General features: G+C 41.9%; 2 protein-coding genes across 5 annotated transcripts in view; one reads left to right on the plus strand and one right to left on the minus strand.

The window, feature by feature from the left end:
- Positions 1–14,956, minus strand: part of LOC136839104 (uncharacterized) — a 71,975-nt gene extending 57,019 nt beyond the window's left edge. Inside the window, exon 1 of one of the 3 annotated variants that reach the window (XM_067104751.1) lies at positions 14,818–14,956. The gene's annotated coding sequence lies outside the window, so the exon portion shown is untranslated. Of the gene's footprint in view, positions 1–14,257; positions 14,687–14,817 lie in introns of those variants that run through there. The other 2 variants (XM_067104748.1, XM_067104749.1) reach the window with 2 other exon arrangements.
- LOC136839105 (uncharacterized) overlaps positions 14,829–23,186 on the plus strand; it is a 153,864-nt gene continuing 145,506 nt past the window's right edge. For both annotated transcript variants that reach the window (XM_067104753.1, XM_067104752.1), the window contains exon 1: positions 14,829–14,964. In XM_067104753.1, coding sequence (XP_066960854.1) covers positions 14,860–14,964 — 105 coding nt within the window. In that variant the 5' untranslated portion in view covers positions 14,829–14,859. The remainder of the gene's footprint in view (positions 14,965–23,186) is intronic.

Raw genomic sequence — 23,186 nt, forward strand, 5'->3', positions numbered from 1 at the left:
ACTCTCATATGGAGTCTTCCTAACCTGACGAACTGCTCGATGGAGGCTAGAGTTCCTAACAGGCTCATCCACTGGTCGGCTGAACAAGACGTGAGAGAGAGAGAAAGCTGCATACCTTCTGAAGGCAGGATCCAACTCTCCTGGGGGATGGAAAAGCCCGAAAACTCCGAGAGCTGATCATCATCCCCAAATAAAAAATTCCCTGTGTTGGGGTCAGCTGGGACTTCTGAAAGTCGACCTAGATCTTGAACAAGAAGAGGGTTCTTCTGTAGGTCCTCCATGCACTTCTCCTTCAAGGGGGATCGAAGAAGCCAACTGTCCAGATACAGGGAGATGTTTATTTCCATAAGGTAGAGCAACTTCGAAAGAGGGGCGAGAACTTGAGTAAGCACTTGGGGAGCTGTAGAGAGGCCGAAGCACAGAGCTCGAAACTGAAACACTCTGTCCTGGTAGATGAACCTGAGGTACCTCCTGGGGTCCGGATGGATGGAGTCATGGAAGTATGTGTCCTGCAAGTAGATGGTAATCATCCAATCGCCCTGGTGAATGGATGACAGGTATGTCTGGTTCGTTTCCATCCTGAATTTCATCTTCTGGATGAAGAAATTCAAGCGCTGACATCGAGGACAGGTCTCCAACACCCCCAATGACTTGGGGACTACAAACAGATGATTGTAAAAACCCTGTTTAGACATCCTCGACCACCTCTGCAAAGTTAAGTATACCTTAGTTTTACCAGACCACTGAGCTGATTAACAGCTCTCCTAGGGCTGGCCCGAAGGATTAGACTTATTTTACGTGGCTAAGAACCAACTGGTTACTTAGCAACGGGACCTACAGCTTATTGTGGAATCTGAACCACATTATAGCGAGAAATGAATTTCTATCACCAGAAATAAATTCCTCTAACTTTTCATCAGCCCGCCGGGGGAACTGAACTCCGGCCCATTGAGTGACAGTCTGAAGCTCAACCAACTCAGCCAACGAAGGGCTTGACCACCATTTCAGCTCTCTTCCTTATGAGGTAAGCAACTTCTTCCAAAAGGGCCGAATACTTCTCTGAGCCTACTGTGTACACAGCCAATATGATGGGCATATTAAATAAAGGTTTCTTTTTGAACGGGATGGAGTAGCACTCTTTCAGAACCTTTACTACCCATTGTTCTGCTCCTCTCACTCTCCATTTCTGCCAGAAATGGAGAAGTCTGGTTCCTACTGGTGCACAGAGGACAGGGCCTTCACTTCCAAGAGGAAGACTTGGTGGAGGTCTTCTTGATTGCCCTGGCCAAGAAATGCAAGTATGATCAAGGTCTAGACTGAAATTTTGGTCTGCTCCCACGAAAACGCTGTTGTTGGAGAGGAGACTGACTTGGCGCAAAACGAGGCCAACTCCTTAGGTCATTTGGCTGACTGCACCAAGAGATCCTGCATGGACTTCTTCTGGAGGTCTGAAGCTATCTCTTTCTCAGTGGCCTGGGGAGAGGGATGATGACAGTATAAGGGAGAGAAAAGGAGGGCTGACTTCTGGGTAGAAGTAACTCCCTTAGTTGTGAAAGAACACCAAAGCTCTCTCTTCTTAAGGACGCCCAGAGAGAAAAGAGCAGCAAGTTCCAAGGAACCGTCCCCTGTGGCTTTATCCGCACAAGAGGACACCAAGCCAGTCTGAAGCACAGCCTCCTGCCAGGGCACCACAGTCCTCTATCTTCTTGGCGAGAGCTCCTATAGTCCGATCTAAAAAGCTGAACACTTCAAAAATTTAAAAATATTCTTGAGCAGATGATCGAATTCTGTCGACGAGAACATAACCTTCATCGATGAGAAGGCTGATCTTCTAGATGAATTGATGAGACTGGAGAAGCCTTCCCTGGGAGCAGGCAGCAACTCCCAAAGAAGGAGCTTCTCCAGTGGTGTAGGCCAAGTACTGCCTACAAGAAAGTCGGGAAAACAGAAAGCAGCCTTCCTTGCTCTCTCTTCTCCGAGTGCCAAACTTCATCATTCAAGGCTTTCCTTGAAAAGGAGGAAAGGACCATCTTATGGAGCCTGGAACTATCATCAGGCTAGTTCCTCATTGTGAAGGCCGAGGCAGGAGAGGCTGGGACAGCTGAAGAAAAGAAGGCAGGAAAGCTCAACAGAAAGCACTTCAGAAGCACTGCATACGCTGAGGTAGCAGGTTCCTGGTCTAAGCCTTCATCGTCCAATGAGACCGGGGACAGAGACAAGTCTGAAGGCGTCTCAGCTGCAGTAGGCGCTTTCTGCAGTAAGTTGGTGCTGAATGGGCGCCAGAGATGGATCAAGCACCGCTGGCACGGGCGGACCCAAAGCACGCAGCTGACAAGGTGGCGCTGGCCGCACGGAAGCTGCCACCAGGCCCTTGGAAACTGGCGCTGAACACTTAGGAGTTGGCGCTTGGCGCTCAGAAGAAGCAAATGGGTGCTCGTGAGCCGACGGGCGCTTGCAAGAACTAGACAGGTGCTTAGGCATCAAATACTGAGTTCAACAAAAGAGCGCTCAGGTGAAATGCGCTCTGAACTGTCCCAAGCACTGTAGGAAGGTTGTGGGCTGTGAAAAGGCTCTTTGAACCGCTTACAGGGCAGCGAAGATGAGCAGTCAGCATCAGCTGCGTGCCTCTTCAAAGGCCGAGACTCATCCAGGAGGCACCACCTGCGCCTCTTGTCCAGACCGGAACCTTCAGAACCGGAGGACACTTGATGCACTTCGACACCGATGCCTTTCCAATGGCTGTCAGCTGTAGCCTGGGAACAATCAACAGGCTTGATTGAGTGGGCAAATACCCATAGACAAACCCCACTGACCTCCCTTGGACCTTTGGTATGACTCCTTCCACGTTTAGGGAAGTATGACAGGGACCTTCATCTACGAGAATCGGCAGGACGAGTAGCCACCTCCTCCACCAACACTGCACTGTCACTAGACACTTTGTCCACACACCCTTTGTCCATCAGGACTTTTAGGGCTGCCCCTAATTCAGCTACAGTATTCACTAACAGACTGATTTTCTGGTCAAATCTGGATTTCAGACTGGCAATAGCTTTGGGGTCGGAAGCATGGGAGCCAGGCAAAGGAGTAGGTGGTACAGAACGAGGGCTAGTGGTGGGAGACAAGAAAGGCACAGGAGAAGAGATAATAGGTACATTATCAACCATAATAGACTTAGGCGTAGTCTCTATGGTGGCTAAAGTCCTACTTTCGGCTCTAGAAGCCACCTTTGTCTTTCAAGTTAATCTAAATGTGATCTTCAAACCTTCCATTTTCTCTCAACCCAGTCCCTGCATTCATTACAAGTCAAGTCTTTTGTGCACACTTATCCCCTACAATTGGTACAAATAGTATGGGAATCTTAAGAGGCTTTAGTAAGTCTCATCTTGCAGCCTTCACTGCAATAACGAATACTAGATGAACTAGAGTCTGACATAATCAGTGAAAACAAAGGTTCAAAAAACCTAAACTAGCTAGAAGGCTACCAAAGGTAAGAGCAATACACCAATCTTGGAAAAAATCTCAACCAGAAAGCGATAAGAAGTCAAAATAAGCTGCTCATACAACCGATGTTCAGTCATAAGCCGGCAGAAATGAATTGAACTCTTCAACTGTGCTGTTCCTCTTGTTCCCCAACAGTGGGCAGGGCTAGTCACCTACATGAAAAAAACAGAAGCACTACTACTGCAATTTTTAAAATTTAAGCTGCCGCGCAAGTTGAAACTATAACTATGTAATTACTTGGTAAGTTGCTTATATGAAAAATGACATTATGATAAAAGAAAGTTTTATAGGCTATTTACTTACCCCATAATTACATCACTATAGTTTCTACTCACAAGGCAGCTTGAATTTCGAAATTCGTGGTAACACCACTTCTCTCTAGAGTAGAGTAGATGACTAGAGCCTGCTCACTTCTGGGGAAGAAGAGGAACAACTCAGTAACTGGCCTCAATTTGTTCTGCTGAAATGTCCATGCGCGGGGAGGAGGGAGGGCTCTACTCGTAATTGCTGGGTAAGTATATATAAAACTTTATTCTATCATAAAAATGTCATTTTTATATGTGTAACTTACCCAGTAATTACATAACTCAATTCCACATTGACAGGAAGTGGGAATTCAGGGACAAAGTTAGATTGATGCACTGAAACAATGCTTGTTGTTCCTTACCCTTACCTGGTGAGAGAGCTACTGCAGGTAGATACTGCCTCTGGCTGGCACTCATCTCCACCTGTAGTGGCGCAGGGACAAGTCGCTGAGGAGCGCCATTAATGATGCGGTACTTTCCAGTGAAGGAGTACCCCGTGGCTGAGAAAGTATGAGGAGGAACTTTGTGGTGAAGGATATTTCTGATGGCCGACAAAGTCCGAGTACTGGCCCCTGATTAGGGAACAGTAGCATAATTAAAGAACCAAACAAACATCTAGTCACCTACACCAATAAAAACAAGAGACCATCACCTAATCATTAAAAAACTGGTAGGTACTCAAATACACAGTACACCTAGACTTCCCTGGAACTCAACACTAAAGTTCAAGATCAAGGTGACAGACGGTGGAAGGGGAGCTCCCTATGCTTCCTCCCCCAATATTGCTCCAGCAATTGATAAAGATTGCAGGGTACTGCAATTATCATAAGTCGCTTCGACATCACGTAAATAGTGCATAGTAAGTACCGACTTCCATCATCAGGAAGTTGCTTGAAGTATAGAGGAAAGGGGCAAGTTGTGTTTATAAAGCTAAGAGATGGCAACTGCCCTAACCTCGTGAGCTTTTATCTTCAAGGAAGGTAAAGAATCTTCTCCAACCTGAGAGTGAGCTTCCAGGATGAGGTCCCTTAAAAAGAAAATAATGGCGTTCTTTGAAAGCGGTCTAGTCAGATTCTTGACGGAACACCACAGGTTCCTTAAGGTCCTCTAATTTTTTCGATTCAATGGAGATAATATCCGACAGCCCTCACGGGGCAAAGAGTTCCCTCCTCTTCTTTGAACCCAGAATGTCCATTAAATTCTTTACTGAGAAAGAACGAGGCCAGGATTTAGAAGGGGTTTCGTTCTTCACCATAAATCCCAGGGTTAGAAAGCGAATTGTGTCACCTTGGGAAAATCCAACATTTCTGTCTATTGCATGGAGTTGGCTAACCCTTTTTGCAGTTGCTAAGGCCGTAAGAAATATTGTCTTCCTGGTAAGATCTCTTAGAGAAGACAAGTGAAGGGGCTCAAACCGTGAGCCTGCAATCCACTTGAGAACTACATCCCGACTCCAAGCAACTATCTTCTCTCTTAGGTCTGGAAGAGTCAAAAGACTTAATGAGGTCAGAAATGTCTTGGTTTGAGGCGATGCCTAGGCCTCTATGGCAGAAGACGGAAGTAAGCATAGACCTATAACCTCTTACTGTGGAAGAGGATAAGCACCTGGAAGATTTCAAATAAAGCAGGAAGTCTGCTATCTGATTTAAAGCCATTTTAGAATATGAGATATTATTTCTTCTATACCAAAGTCTACAAATGGTCCATTCTGCCTGATATACCTTGCTTGAGGACTGGCATCTGCAATTGGCAACTGCTTTTGCCACAGGTCCTGAATTTGTGGCCCTGAAAAAACCTTCGCTCACAGGAGTTTGTAGAAAAACAAAACCCTGTCAGGGCCAGAGTGGATAAGTTTTGATGAAACTTCCTGAAGTTGGGCTGTCTGAGAAGCCCTGGTATCATAGGAAGGAGTTTCGGGAAGTCCACAAGAAGAACCAGAAGGTCTGCAAACCACTCTTTCTGTGGCCAGAAGGGTGCTATCAAGGTCATTTTGGCATTCGAGTGAGCTTGAAGCTTGTTCAGTACCTCCCTTATCATACGGAAAGGAGGGAAGGCATATACATCTAGATTGGACCAATCCTGCAGAAGGGCATCTGTTGCACATGCATGAGGGTCCGGAAATGGGGAGCAATACAGAGGAAGACGGTGGTTCTTGGAAGTTGCAAAGAGATCCAGGAAAGGTGTCCCCCAGAGCTTCCACAGATCGTTGCAGTACCAATGGTCCAGGGTCCATTCCGTCGTGAGAATTTGTCGTTTTCAGCTCACAACTCATCCGCCAAGACATTCATTTTGTCTAGTATAAAACAAGTGACCAGTTTCGTCCTGTTCTGGTCTGCCCAAATCAAGAGTGACCTCGCTGTCCCGAACAGGGAGAAGGTTATGAGTTCCTCCTTGTCGATTGATGTATGCTAGGCCAGTGGTGTTGTCCGAGTGTACTGTCACAACTTTGTCACGGACTTCTTCCTCTAAGTGTAACAGTCCCAAATGAAATGCTCTCAGTTTCTTGTTGTTGATGTAAAAATGTCTCTCTTCTAGAGACCAAGAACCTGAAATTTCTTTGTCTCTTAGATGGGCTCCCCAACCCATGTCTAACTAGTCGGAGAAGAAGTCTAGGTCTGAGTTCAATGAGAGAAGAGACTTCTCTTCTGCACACCTGTCTGCGGACTGCTACCACCGTAGATCCTCTTTGATCCCTTCCATTACTAGAAACATGTACGTGTCTGGGTAAATTTTTTGGCCCCAGTTGATTCTGAGAAAAAATTGAAGGACTCTCGTGTGTAATCTCCCCAACCTGATGAACTGCTCTACTGATGACAGAGTGCCCATCAGGGTCATCCAATCTTTGGCTAATCAGGTCTGGATTGAAAGGAAGTGGTTGACTATTTTCAAGCAGGACTCTACTCTCCTGTTGGACGGAAAAGCCCGAAAACTCTGAGAATCTATCTGAATCCCCAAATACAGAATCCTCACAGGGGGAATCTGCTGGTATTTTGGTACGAAGGGTCCTCCAAAGGTCCTTCACACATTGATCTTCTGCGGGTGAACGAATTAACCATTCGTCCAGATAAAGAAGAATGTTGACTCCCACTAGATGAAGCCACTTGGCCAGCGGGGCAAGAACTCTGGTGAAGACTTGTGGGGCCATCAAAAGACTGAAACACTGGGCTCGGAACTGGAAAAGTTCGTTTTCAAAAACAAACCGCAGATATTTTCTCGATAAAGGGTGAATGGGGATGTGAAAGTATGCATCTTGCATGTCTAAGGAGATCATCCAATCTCCCTGACGAATGGATGTAAGAACAGAGCAATCCGTTTCCATTTTGAACCTTGTCTTTTCAACAAAGAGATTCAGTGCATTTACGTCGAGGACCGGTCTCCATCCCCTGCTGACTTGGAGACTATAAACAATCAATTGTAAAAGCCAATAAAACTGACATCCTCAACTATTTCTATCGCTCCTTTTTTGAGAAGCGATGAAACCTCCTCTGAGAGGGCTGAAAACTTCTCTGAACCGGCTGAGTAGGCCGTTAATGCTACCAGTGTGTTGACTAATGGTGGCCTCTCTTTGAAGGGGATTGAGTATCCCTCCTTCAAAACTACTATCCATGGTTCTGCCCTCGTGCACTCCATTTCTCCCTAAAGAGGAGTCTGGCACCCAAGGGTGCATGAAGGACTGTCTCCCTCACTTCTGAGCTGCAGGTTTTGAAGATGAATTCTTAACTGCTCGGGAGGTGAAGCGAAAAGTGGCCTGAGATCCAGAGACTGATCGCAGTCTACCTCCTCGAAGGGCTGTCTCTGAATAGGTGAAGCTGATTTGGCACTAAAAGAAGACCAATCCCTGGGGTGTCTCGTAGATTGTGCCAGAGGGTCCTGTGTTGATTTCTTCTGTAACTCCGAAGTAATCTCGTTGACCACGGAGTGTGGGAAAAGATGGTGATGGTAGACAGGTGAGAAGAGAAGAGCTGGTCTCTGCGACGCTGCAACACTTAAGGCGAACGAGCACTAGAGCTCCCTCTTCTTCAGTATCCCCATGGCAAAAAGACAAGCTAATTCATGGGAACCATCTCTTATGGCCTTGTCCGTAGATAACTCTACGCCAATCTGATGTGTAATCTTCAGATAAGGGGGAGAAATCCTGAATCTTCTTTACTAAGGCTCCCATGGACCAATCGAGGAAGCTTAGCAACTCAAAAACCTTAAAAAGTTTTTAAGGTGGTCCAATTCAGTACAGAAAAACATAATTTTCGCCAAGGAGAAGGCTGACCTGCGAGCTGAGTCTATAAGACCCAGGAAGTCCCCCTGGGAAGAGGAAGCCACTCCCAGGGAAGGAGCTTCTCCAGTGGTGTACTGCTGGTATCCCAATCGAGAGAGACGAGAAGGCGAGTCCCTTGATCTCGCTTTTCCGAAAGCCAAACATCAATATCATCCAAAGATTTCCTTGAGGATTAAGATAAAACCAACTTTGGGAGGTTGGAGGAATCGATGGGATTACTCATCAAGAGCGTTGACTGTGGAGCCACATGAGTAGTTTGGGAAAAGAAACCCGGGAAGGACAGCAGTAAATATCTCAAAAGGTCAGCGTAGGCTGAGAGAGTCGACTGCTGGCCTAAATCCTCCTCTTCCGAGGACATCTGTGATACTGAAAGGTTTGGAGGGTCTTCGCTGATGTCAGAGGTTTCTTGAGGAGATCTGAAATACTATTAAACCGACGTTGAATAGGAACTAGAGAAGGATCTAGTTCTTCCTCCATGAGAGGATCAGTCTTAGCCATGCAAGAAGATTGGAGATCCGGAATTGGCGCCAGGCGCTGGGATAAAATGTTGAACAGACAGGGTCTGGCACCAGGCAGGCGCCTGGGCACTTAGATGAAGGGCGCTTGGATGCTACTGAGCGTCTGGGAGTAACTGAAAGTTTGGGTGCTGTTGGGTGCTCTGTGCAAAAATACTGGCGCTCCCTGAAGGGCAGACTCTTGGAAGACGACAAAGAGTGCCTGTGAGTCGCAAGAGAGCGCTTGAGAGTTTGACAGTGACCTCTGCCTAGGAGAATTGGTGGAACGGGTAGCCACCTCCTCCACTATTATTTCACTAACACTTTTTCATTCATCTTTTCCAATAGATAATGCACTGATTCTCCTAACTGGGACACTGTGTTAACCATAACACCAAACTTTTGGTCAATCCCGGTCTCGAGCTTTGCAATGCAATCAGGTTCGGAAGCACGGGAGCCAGGAGAGGGTGGTTACATGAGGACTGGACACAAGAGATACATTGGATACAGGTGATGAAATAGCAGGTAAATCAACACTTACCGACTTAGGAGTTGTATCCTAACTAACCAAGGATTTACTCTCTGCTCTAGAAGCTGCTTTATGCTTCCTATCTCTTTCTAGTTTTGCAAGGTGAGAAGCTAAAGTCTTCCAAGTCTTTTCATCACAACCTACGCATTCATCACAAGTGAGATTAATATTGCAAACCTGTCCTCTACAAGAAGTGCAAATAGAGTGTGAGTCATACGAAGCTTTTGTTAACCTGGTATTGCAGCCTTTGCTGCAATACTGAAAACTAGACGAGCTGGAATCAGACATGGTAAAAAATCAGTCAAGTTACAAACACTTAAGAGAATAATCAAGTTTAAGAAAAACAACACAGTCAGTGAGAGAACAACCAAACAACACAAACATCTAATGATCAGCAATTCTTGTTGAAGAACAAGCCAGTCTACTCAAAGTCTCACTCTTTCAGTCTAAGTCTAGAAAAAGTCAAATCTAAGCTCAGAATATTAAGATAAATGAATAATCCTAAACAATAAACTTGCCGAAGGCAACCATAAGCAAATTACTTCACCAATATAAGCAAATCCGAAACGCTCCTACAACTGAGTGTAGCCATAGGACAGCAGAAACAAATTGAGGCCAGTTGCTAAGTTGTTCCTCTTCTTCCCAAGAAAGTGGGCGGGGTCTAATCACCTACTCTACTCTAGAGAAAGAAGTGTTACCGAGAATTTTGAAATTCAAGCTGCTGTGCGAGTAGAAACTAAAGTGATGTAAATACTGGGTAAGTTATATATATAAAGTCCATATTTAGTCACAAACACAATATGAAAAAATATAGTAATTAGTGAATAAACAGTGTTGCTCTACGAAAAAAAGTGAATTACCGATTAATTTTAATTCTTTTTACCAGCATATAAAGAAAATTGGACGACTTCAATACTACGAGAGAAAACGACTATGCTCATGTATACAGGGGTAACTTGATTAGTTGTCAAACGTTCTGTAAGACAGATTTATTTAATTTGTATTGAAGATTTATTTAATTTGTATTAAAGATTTTATAGATATTTTGCTGTCTTTACATTAATAATAATATTTTAAAATTAGTAAATCATTGTTATAAGCATTTTAGGGGCATATATACATAAGAGTAACATTTGTAAAAGGGTACTATACTAAGATAACTTGGGGTATTTTGGGATAATGGTTTGGGGTGTATTTTTGTTTGAATTGATATTAAATTGTTTAGTATGATAATTTACAGTATATTTTGGTTTGAACTAAGAAATTAGGCAGTGAACCTTTAAAATAGACAGTTATAAGCATTTTAGTTTAAGGGTACAGCATATTTGGTAGTTATAAACATTTTTTGAGGGGATTTTGCATTTCCACGGTGGATTCTGGAACCTATCCCTGCAAAATAGTGGGGAGCACTGTACACACTCAAAATGCATTAGCATGCACTAACATGCAAGTAAACAATGCCTTAAATGAACTGGGAACGTCCTGAGAGCTTACCGAGTACATGGCTTGCCGCAATACCATGAACCCTTTGCTGATGCACACAATGCCATGAACGTACATTGCATATGCATACATCAAGACTCCCCAAGAAAACCTAGCCACTACACAATGGTTCATGTGCAAAATGTTTCAGTATTCATGGGTATATTAAAACTGATTACTGTAGAGCAAACATCCTGCCTGTATGCATAATTCAGCACTACATACTCACAGAGAGAGGACATAAATAACTCTACCCCCTCAAGTCAGCAGAAGCAAGGGCCTAGCCTGCACACTCATGTGATGGCAGCACAACCATCTGTACTGTACTACACAAGTAAGTCAGATACGCCAAACCAAGGATAACCATTCATGGAAAAAGACTTTCAGGCCATGGTGTTCAGCACTACATGCACAGAGCTAGAAGGTATGGGTGATTCTAACCTGGAAAATTTGGGAGAACCACAGGTAAGGGCGATTCTGGCCCACAAACTTTGGGAGAAGCCTACGTCGACTCATGTGACGGCCGCACAATGATCAGTATCACAAGAACCAGCGAAGCCAAGTCACGGGTATCCCATTCAAGAAAGTTCTAAGCAGTGATGATCCATCCAAGGATGCTCTCAATGTTTGGGGGAAAATGAACTAGCATAGGCCAGGGGAGAGCATATAAGGTGCTATTGTGTACCTGTAAATGCAACTTCAGAGTCTGTGATGGACCACTAGTAGACTGGTGTGCAACATTATCACACACAATAGAGCCTCTGGGTACCTGTGACCAACATAGTGGGTGCCTGTTACACATGAGATTCCCTTGCATGAAAACCTGGTTTGGGAAATATACATACATCAAACGAGAGGTAAGGTTAACTATCACTCATGTTTTCGAAGCATGAGAGGATACCATTCCTTGTGTCTAAGTGCAGGTCAACCCGAGATGCCAAGCTTGCTCTGTATGGCCCATGTCAGCCCTACCCACAGCAAATATAAACACCTGGGAGTGGACAAACACTGTTGCTTCCCCAAAACTAGAAAAGGTACTCAATTAAAAATCTTGAATAACTTCAAGTGAGATCTAGGACTTGCCTCTTCTTCCTACAGGAGGGAGAGGAAGAGGATGAGAAAGGCAAAGAAGTGATCAGCAAGAAGGATGAGGAGGAGCAAGGAGAGCATTTGTACTCAAACTCCTGTTCCCTAACCTGTGTCTTACTCTCTTCTGAGGGTAGTAGCCTTGGTGGATGAGGTGGGAGCACCTTCCACAAAAAGGATAAACCACTACTGGCACCTCTACAATGCTGAGCTTCTAGCAGAGTTAGAAACAGCACACAGCAGTGGTCAACGTAATGAAGGAATGTGAAATGGGTCCTGGTCGTTTCAGCCGTACGTCATTTAGGCCATAACATCACAACTGGCAAACGGCTGAAATGGGTGTATATAATACTTTGATCCCTGTGGGGATAGTAATAAACATGGTGTCCCATGGAGCTTCTCCCATGTCTTACGGACTAAACTTCATATGGCCTAAAGTTGTGACGGCCTAACAGGTTCACAGCCGCAAATAATACGGCCTAATCATCTCAAACTCTATGAAATGATCCCCCCCATTTTCAATACTTATTCCCTCTCCCAGTTGTGCGTTACACACAGGAGGGGTAGGGATGTGTTTGGGGGTAAGGAAGAAGTGGTAGGCTTAAGCCTTCTAATCTACTTACTCCTCCAGAACCTTTCCCAGACAGCAGCACATCAAATCCTACAACAGTATAGTAAATGGGAGGGATCTACCGAAATGGAGGGCATTACTAATCTCACAAATAACCTTCACACAACTTTTAATTAAACCATTCATGAGTGCAACAAGATGTCACTCACTCAATAGCAGCCCAAGAAAAGGTGCTTGGTGATGGCAGGTAAGTGAAGGGTATTCATTCCTTTGCCACCAGTAAACTCGCCTTGTTATCTCCATCCTCTAATTCCAGTGCACTTAAAAATACTTCTCAAAAGGTGATGGTTTGTATTCCTTAGGATCAAATAATTGCAACTGCACCTTTATTGCAACATTGCTTATGACATTACAATTGCTTATTCCATCACCTACTAGTAAAACAGGGGTAGTTTACAGCTGCTTAAGTCTATAAACACCTCCAGACCTTTTAGTATAAGACTACTGCCCAGTCACGACATGAGATTATTGGATTTAATCTAACAATCAGTACAAACACACCGACAACAAGCAAAATCTGTTGGTCAACACATGGTTAACAATATATTAAAAATCTAATAGGTTTGCTTAACCTACCCCTTTTAAAACTCACTGAATACTGAGCAACATTTTACTTTCACTTGTACATTTTCAGCCAATTTTAAGTAAGCGCTAAGGCCACATGCCAAGTGTTGGGACCTCTAAAGCCATGTGGTGCTGAAAGGGAAAACCTCAAAGCAGCTGCACTACGAAACATTTGATAGGTGAGGGCAGAAAGTGAGATGGAGGAAAGGGAGGTACAGTAAAAGAATTGAAAGGGGCTGCAACTAGAGGCCAAAGGAGTGCTGCAACGGGTAAAACTTTACAATAGTTGCACGACCTGATTCCTGCCACTCGTCGACCGGAACAGGTTCCTAATATATAAATAGACCTAACCTTTCCTATAATGCCAGGTCCTGGCCTAACCTACCCAGTTATACTTGCTACCATTATCATATCACCATTTGATCACACCCACAAGAAACTAGGTACAAGTCTTGGTTATGTCCTATGTCTAGCCTAGGGTTCTCATTTACCTAGCCTACAGAGAAATAATGGATAAAACTTAACTATAGTTGCGCTGCCTGACTCCCACCAATCGCTGACCGGGACAGGTTCCTCATACATAAATAGACATAGCCATTCCTATGATGCCAGGTCCTGACATAACCAGATGTTACCTACCTAACCTAACTTAGGGCTATGTGCCCTGACCTGGCCAGGGGGCTCTGCCCTCTCGCCATGGACCCCCCCAAAAAGGCAGTAACCTGTCCCTTTCGGGGACTAGCAGGAATCCAGCTGCGAAAGTAAAGTAAAGTTTTACTGATGGTTGTTGGGAATGAGATCCAAATTGGTCATGGAGGTAAAGGTACCTCCACAAATAGGTCTGGTTAGCCTAGGAGCTCCTAGCCTAGGTTAGGTTAAGCCACAGCACAATTTGAGTTTCATCAATATGCAAAGTTGGGCTTCTTTATGATTGGGGTGATTTCTTGCCACAGTTGGTGTCATTTTCATGTTTTTCCTACCCAAATCTGCTTACAGCTCGTACTTGTAGGTAGCCTAGTCACTCTACACAGGGCTCAATACAAAAAAAGGGGGGAGATTTCTGACGACAAAGGATTAAGTTACAAACAGGTTATTTACTAAGATTTCATGCACTTCATGCATATATATATATATATATATATATATATATATATATATATATATATATATATATATATATATTATATATGTGTATGTATATATATATATATATATATATATATATATATATATATATATATATATATATATATATATATATATATATATATATATATATATATATATATGTATATATATTTTTTTTTTTTTTTTGGCACAGGGCCACAAGAGCTGTTGACAAGTCCCACAGCGTGAAATGACCAAGAATCGAGAAATTGTATATATACTTACTCACATGGAGAGCGAGGCAGAGAGAGAGAGAGAGAGAGTGAGAGAGAGAGTTGGCAAGGTCCAACAGCAGCAGCACCGAAGCGTCGGATGTCTGTCTTCCCAATGTTTACATGGTCATCGAAAACGACGTCTGCTACAAACTGGCATAGCTTTTTAAATCTCGTGCGATGTGGTACTCGGTCTCTATGTCATAACTATACAGAAAACACAACCTCAAGGACTTCAAATTCCGGTCAGGACTATTTAACCTCTACAATGATCTTAGAAGGAAGGAACGGCTGAAACAATGTGCGGATTTACCTTTCGAAGAAACCCGGTATGCGGTGCCTCACACACTACTTATGAGTTGGGACTCGCACACTAACACTTGTGGAGTGTTTCAATCCTTCACTGGAGCTGACTTCGGGAACTATACAGCCAACAAAAGATCACGTGAAGTTAATCAGTATGAAATAAACAGCAACAGCGTTCTGGATAAAAAATAATAAGCAGAAAAGTAATACACCACACGAGAGTATAAAGGAGAGAATTGGGTAAGTATGATGCCATCAGGAACTTACCTGGTTCGAACACAGTCAACATAGAAGATCAATACAGTCGGTATGTCGGACGACGCAACTCAACCCCCGTCCAGTTTCTACGGTGCTGTATCCAGTTCCTTTGCCAAACTTACACATTTCATCGATAAAAACATCAGGATTATACAGGTTAGTGCGTCACTTCTGCTGTCTTTGCGACACAATGCGAAAGGGCACTGGCACCTACCTCAGTAGGCAACCAGACGATTAGGAACTTCGAAAATGTGTTTCTGTGAACAGTGCCCACTGTTCTGAGAGTCAAATGGAACAGATTAAATAGCGTTTGTTTTAGATTTCTAATTTTGCTCGTCAGTTATTTTTATTTTCATTAGAAGACAGCAAATGTAAACATAAATGTATACAGACACAAAATATTTATTCTTGTCAATGGAAACAATAGTTTTTCTATTGGCGTCCGTTGTTGTCATGACAACGTTGAAATGATCGATAAAGGGAGTTGACACCAGGCAAGTTCCGAACCCCCATAATTTATGCTACTGGGTGCCCACTGGTTCCTCTTCCCAGCCGCCATGTTCTGGCTCGAATTTAGAAGGAAAATCTGGCCAGTAATTATTACAGATATTTACTTCCCGCGAGCGGTCTGGCAACGAAGGGCTCATATTTTTTTACTAAAGTGTGAAAAATTAAAATTGAGTGATTGATTGATTTATGGTTACCGAAATTGGCGGCGGAACATATACCTTGTTGACGTCATAATAACATTGAATAGGAAATGAAAAAACGTTTAAAAGGAGTTTCATAATATATATATATATTTCATAATATATATATATATATATATATATATATATATATATATATATATATATATATATATATGTGTATATATATGTATGTATGTATGTATGTGTGTGTGTGTGTATGTATAACTGAATCACGAAAACATGGAAAGTGATGAATATATATAAATAAAGGCAATGCCACGAAGGAAAGAGAAACAATGAATTACTGCAAGGCCTTACAGTCCTTTATTTGGCAGACTGAAGAAATATAAAAATAAGTTTACAAAGAAAGCTCGTATAAATGACAGATGGGGATTACAAAGGGAAAAATATGTACCTGGAATCCCTGTATAAGTAAAATCTTCAAGAATGACCCAAAAGATCAGATCACTGACTTAGATACAAATTAGTTACCGTATATTTTCTGTGTATTCGTATGTTTAATATATATGTTTTTTTGTAAAAATGTTCACCTTGTAAAATTTGTTGTTTGCCCAAATGAGAATTACTGAGTTGCACTTTTATAACATTTTCGGTGGTCAGTCACCTTCCTTGTATGATCTTGTAATTATCCTGTCCCTGCTTCTGAGCTGTTGAACCTAAGTTAAGTATACCTTAGTTTTATTACCAGACCACTGAGCTGAATAACAGCTCTCCTAGGGCTGGCCCGAAGGATTAGACTTATTTTACGTGGCTAAGAACCAATTGGTTACTTAGCAATGGGACCTACAGCTTATTGTGGAATCCGAACCACATTATAGCGAGAAATGAATTTGTATCACCAGAAATAAATTCCTCTAGCTCTTCATCAGCCAACCGGGGGAACTGAACTCCCGCCCATCGAGTGACAGTCTGAAGCTCAACCGACTCAGCCAACGAAGGGCTATTGTTGAACCTAATCCTTTGTAAAACCTCCTAAGTATGAACCCTGTTTTGGTAGGTCTGCTAATTCTTCAGTTGTTGGATTCCAGGCACATATTTTTTTCCTTTGTAACCCCCATCTGTCATTTGTATAAGCCTTCTTTGTAAACTTATTTTTATGTTTCTTCAGTCTGCTAAGTAAAGGACTATAAGTCGAAAGGCCTTGCAGTACTCCATTGTTTCTCTTTCCTTTGTGGCAAGTTAAGAGGGTATTGTGGCTATTACAATTACATATGTATATCTGGTAAAAAGTGACCAGTAGATTCTACATGTATATTTCAGCCTAAAAAGCAATAAAAGCGATTATCCACTTGGCTACAATTGTGAGGATGGGTCTATTCCAGCTCTAATTTATAGTATATCCGAATATGACAGGTATATGTATGTGCAAGAGGCAATAGACTTTTATCCTTCTCGTGGTCAGGTCGGCAACGTGACCTAGTTGTGATTATGGAACCCGGGTTCGTTTCCCGCTACTGGATATCATAATTTCTTCATATTTCTTGAACTTGGATCTTAAGGCTTTGTAGTGACAAGTATATCCAAAAAAGCACGAAGAATTCGAGAAGTTAAGAGGGCATTGTGGTTATTACAATTACATATGTATCTGGTAAAAAGTAACCAGCAGATTTTAAATACATATTTCAGCCTAAAAAGCAGTAAAAACGTTTGTCCATTTGGCTACGATGGTGAGGATGGATCTATTCCAGCCCTAATATATATCTGAAAACAACAGGTATATGTATGTATGAGGGGCAATAGACTTTTATCTTTCTTATGGTCAAGTTGGCAATGTAACTTAGTTGTGATTATGGAACCGGGCTTCATTTCCCACTACTGGACATCATAATTTCTTCATATTTCTTGTACGTGGATCTTCAGACTTTGAAATTTCGAGAAGTTAAGAGGGCCTTGTGGCTATTAAAATTACATATATATATACAGTATGTATATATATATATATATATATATATATATATATATATATATATATATATATATATATATATATATATATATATATATATATATTGTGAGGTCAAAGAAGACAGAACTGGGTACTGATTTGTTTCTTAGTTTCTTACCTGGGCATAAGGTGTACATGGCAGTGTGCAGACGGAAACGTGGTGCCTGACCCCAGGTCTCCGTGACCCGCACGCTGAGTGAGAGCAATTTGTGTTTGTTAGCAGTCAATCAGATAACAATAACAAGAAACATAATGTAAATGCAGTGATAAAATATATATTGGCGAAAGGGTCAGGAAATTTTACATACAAATATATACATGAGATTCTTACTGCGTTGATAGATGCGATACATGATCGTAATTAATGGGTAAAGAAGACGTCTTTACAAGTACTCCCTCCCCCCCAAGACAATTATTATGAAATAATGATTGGAGGATCTGTTGAATGTTAATCACGGTATCTTCTTGGGAGCAGGAGCCGACCCCGAGTTCTTGATATCTGTGGTTGTGGGGCTGTTTCGACTACTGAGTCGTCCGGCGGTTTGCCGTGGTGATGTGGTGATGGATGCCGTGCTTGGCCTGGGTACCTGGCACCTGATGCAGTTCTGGCTTGAAGACATCTGATAATTCGTGCAGGATGGCGCTATATTTGTTTGATGAGATGGAGCATGCGGAGAGCGGTCAGGAGCAGCAGGTTCCAGTATTGAGAAGGCATTTTCGGCCGACATCTACCGGCAGTCCGTGTTGTGCAAGGAAATTGGCGCCTAGTAAGGGAAACTTGACATCCGCGATGATGAAGGGCCATTCATATTTATGGCCCAAGATGGATATTCTGTGGGTCCAAGTTCAGTAGCAGCAGATGGGCTCCCATTTGCGGCCACTAGTGTGGCCGCAGCGCCGGACGTGCGGTCGCGGTCCTCCCCTGACGGTGGAAACACCAACTGCATAGCCCCCATGTCTATCAGCATCTGTCATCCTGATATGGCGTTGCGTATGAAGAATCCTACTGGCTGGGATTCTCTGAGGCTTGCGGCCACTGCTGCTATGGGTGGTAGCCTTCCTAGTTTTTTGTGAAAGAACAGGGGCTCTGCAGTTCTTGGTGTCCTTTCCAAACCTCCAATGGAAGTAACACCAGGCTGGATTTGTCCTCGTCTTCTGCTGCTGCGGTGGCGCCTTCTTCCTGTATACCGCGTTCATGTCCCCCTCTTCGGCTTCTTCTGCTACCAGGCTGCAGGCTGCAGGTGTTGCAGCATGCTTGGAGGCCTTGGTGGCCTCGTGGAGTTTGTGTGTGAGGCTCACCAATTCGCCCATCGAGAGTGTGTCTGCTTCCATAATTTGTGCCTTCACCTCCTGTGCCGCAGCTGATCTCCCTCCTCTGTCCGTCTAAGTCGAAGCCCGGCAGCATCAGGAGAGGTCAAAGTAAACAGAACATGGTACTGATTGATTTCTTTCCTGGGCATAAGGTATACATAGCAGCATGTGGACGGAAACGTGGTACCCGACCCCAGGTCTCCTTGACCTGCACGCTGAGTGAGAGCAATTTGTGTTTGTTAATAGTCAATCAAATGACAATAACAAGAGACATAATGTACATACAGTGATAAAATATATATTGGCAAAAGGGCCAGGAAATTCTACATACAAATATATACATGAGATTCTTGCTGCATTGATAGATGCGATACATGATCGTAATTAATGGGTAAAGAAGATGTCTTTACAATATATATATATATATATATATATATATATATATATATATATATATATATATATATATATATATATATATATATATATATATATATATATATATATATATATATATATATATATATATATATATATATATATTAACTTTATCACATACACAATTGTTCTGCGCATTAGTAGAATTACTAAAAAGGACCTCATTCAAACTGGATGGTATCTAATCCAGTTTTTTATTCAGAAATAGTTACAAGCTTTCTTGGAAAAACAGTCCACATTATCAAGTATCCGTGCCGGATGCTTGATAATGTGGACTGTTTGTCCAAGAAAGCTTGTAACTATTTCTGAATAAAAAGCTCCATTATTTCTGAATAAAAATATATAGATATATCCATTATATATATATATCCAGTATATTATATATATATATATATATATATATATATATATATATATATATATATATATATATATATATATATATATATATATATATATATATATATATATATATATATATATATATATATATATATATATATATATATTATATATATATATATATTGTACAGTACATATGTATATATATATATATATATATGTTTGTGTGTATGTAGATAATCATATCTGTAAATACACATATACTTTACTTACGTACACATACTGCATATGTATATGTTTTAAAATTTGTTGAGGTGGTCTGCCTCCCTAACAGATACATAACTGCTTTATATTACAATCCTCCTCGAGGTTCGTTGCAGGGGTAAAATGCCCATCATGTCACATCCCCAAGAGAAGAATCTATGTCTTAGAGATCCCTGAGACTATGACATTCGGCCAGTAAATGTTTCACAGTCAAGATGACATACAATTGTCGCAGAATGGAGGATTTTCACCTGACATCAAGAACCCATGAGTTGAATCTTGTAAGTCCAATCCTTAGCCTGCACAACATCGTTTCTAGTCTCCTTGTCATATAGGGATATGACCAAGGGGATACTGATGATATAATACTGCACATCTTTTGATTTGTTTCAGTATATTCCCAAAGGTTTTACATTTTCAGACCTACAATAGGAAATACCACCCTGTTTGGTAGTAGACATCTCCTGAGTTGTGGAGAGGTGACTGCTGACTTAGCAAGTTGATCAGCTTGCTCATTCCCAAGAACCCCAGCATGGGAAGGCACCCAGCAAAAATGCACTTCTTTACCTTTTCTTTTAACTAAAAGCAGACATTCCAATATCTCTAAAATCAGTGGGTGTAAAGAGTTAAAAGATTCTAAAGACTAAAGAACACTTCTTGAGTCACAGTATATAGTAAAACTATTTCCATTCAGAGTTAAAATCTCCTTTAAGACCTATAAAACTGCATTCAGTTCTGCTGTAAAAACAGATGATAATCTCCCACTTCTTTCTACATCAGGAAAGACCACTCCCAAGCTGACGCCAGCATCTGACTTTGAGCCACCTGCAAAAACTGCAACAGAGGTATGTTCAGAGGAGTGATCTAAAAAATATTGATCTCATTGCACACTTATGCTTTTGTCAAATCAAAATATCTACAACATTTTATCTGTGGAAGGTTCCAGGGGGAGCTAACCAAATATCAAGCTCATAAGTCTCAGTCCTTGGCTTGTTTAAGTGCCTGGTTATACATTTTACCCCAAAAGCAAATGGTTAAGGTTGCTAGGGGTGATTTCCATAGAATTGCCAGTGCCTTTCATTTCTGATATGAATACTAGTTAAAGACTTAGGGAGCCTCTGAAATCTATACCAACTCCAAGCCAGCAGATGCTGGTAATGAAAATCCAGAGGCATCCCACCAGCATCTACTAGCATGCTCTCAAAGGGAGATTTAAATGCTCCTGTAGTCAATCTTACTCCTCCACGATGAACTGAATTAAGCTTTTTAAGTCTATTAGGCTTTGCTGAGGTGTACACTTCACACCCATAAGTTAATTTTGAAAAAACTAAAGCTTTGTATACTCTTAACATCTGAGTTCTGTCAGCTTCCCACAAAGTGTGGGACAGAACTTTCAGGATATTCATTGCTTTCAAGCATTTTGTCTTAACATATTTCAGATGTGGAATCTAAGTCAGCTTGTTATCAAATATCAACCCAAGAAACCTTGTTTCAGCAACACATGGATTTCTCTGCCCATGTATGAGTGCATCCAAATCAGGTTGGACTTCTCTTATGTGGCAAAAGTACATGGTTACCATTTTACTAGCTGAAAACTTGAAACATTCATCCCAGCCCACTTTACTCAATCATCAATGCAGACCTGAAGGTGGTGTTCAGCCACTGCCATCCTTGTTGCTGCAAAAGGTATCAAAAGGTCATCAACATAAAGGAATATAAGTTACATGTGGGGGAATTATTTTCGCTACCCTACCAATTGCTAAGGCGAACAAGGTTACACTTAAAACACTTCCTTGCGGCGCCCCTTCTCCTTGGTTTAATACATCTGACACTTTTGCTCCAATCTGAACCTGAAATAACCTATTTAAAAAAAAAATTAATAAAAAGAGACAAATTGCCTCTCAGGTTACATTCATAAAGAACCCTCAGAATGCCATATCTCCATGTATCAAAGCCTTCTCAAGGTCAACAAAAACAGTGACATAATGGTGTTTGTTAGCAAACGCTAACATCATTTGTGGAGTGCAAACTTCGAAAACCACACTGAGCAGGCGACGAATACTTACCATGTTCCACTATTTTTTCCATGGTCTTACACAGATATGGTGTCAGTGCATTGGGATGATAATTCTTTCTTAAAAGGGTCTCTCCTTGGTTTCACAAATGGCAGTAATTTTAGCATCTCCCATAGCTTAGGTTAGATATTTTCTGGAAAAATTCTGTTAATAAAGCTTAATATGAACACTTTGATATTTCCTGGTGTATGCTAAATCACTGAGTGTGTTAAATCATCAAGTCCAGGAGCTGATTCACTGCACTTGTTTGAGGCTCATTGAGATTCCCTCATAGTGAAAGGTACATTGTATTGTTCATTCCTTGATGTATTAAAATCAGTTTTTATATAAGTTACTTACCACCAAGTAATTACATAGCTATTAGTTTCTATTAACCGGCAGCTAGAATTTTGAAATTCGCAGCAGCACTACTTTAGTTTTGGCTAGGCGAGTGACCCCACCCACTTTCAGGGCAAGAGAGGAACCAGCTTAGCAGACTATTTCAATGTGTTTCTGCCGGCAGATGGCTGTGGTTGCAGTGATTGGCAGCAGTGGTTTTTTTGGAATTACTCATCTCTTTTGATCTTGGAATCATTGGTGAAGTATTCGCTTTATGGTAGCCTTTTTTGGCACAATTAGATAGTGTCAGGTTTTCACTGGAGACCAATATTACCAATTTTAATGATTCTGAGATACTTTTTGACTTGTGACTTGTCAACAATGTCCGATTTGGGCTCTCAAAGTTTTAGGTATTGCAGTAAAGGCTGCAATGCGCAGCTGACTAAAGCCTGCCATGACCCTCATACTCTTTGTACATCTTGCAGGGGTCAGATATGTTCTCCTGATTTGACTTGTGAGAAATGTGTTTCATGGAATCCTAAAATGTGGAAGACTTTGAGTAGTCATTTGACCAAATTAGACAGGGACAAAAAGAGGAAAGCAGCGGCTAGAGCTAGTAGTAAGAAGGCTTTAGCTAGTCAGGTGTCTGCAAAATCTGTTTCTGATAATTCTGATCCTTTGTCTATTGTTCCACCCGATCCCCCATCTCAGTCTGTACCAATCACTCCACACCCTGGCTCCCTTACTCCTGATCCTGACTTCATTACCAGCCTTGAATCTAGAATTAACCTTAAGTTTGGATTATTAGTTAATACGATGGAGAAAATTGGTGCTTCTGTTAAAGTCCTGATGGACAAGGTGAACGTGAAAGGTGATGGTGAAGAGTTAGTGGAGGAGGGGGCTGTCTGTCCCGCCGATTCTCCTAGGCCAAGGTCCCAGGCAAACTCCCCTAAACCTGGGAGGAGCCAAACT

This window comes from Macrobrachium rosenbergii, chromosome 6 (assembly GCF_040412425.1).
Source record: "Macrobrachium rosenbergii isolate ZJJX-2024 chromosome 6, ASM4041242v1, whole genome shotgun sequence".
Taxonomy (NCBI): domain Eukaryota; kingdom Metazoa; phylum Arthropoda; class Malacostraca; order Decapoda; family Palaemonidae; genus Macrobrachium; species Macrobrachium rosenbergii.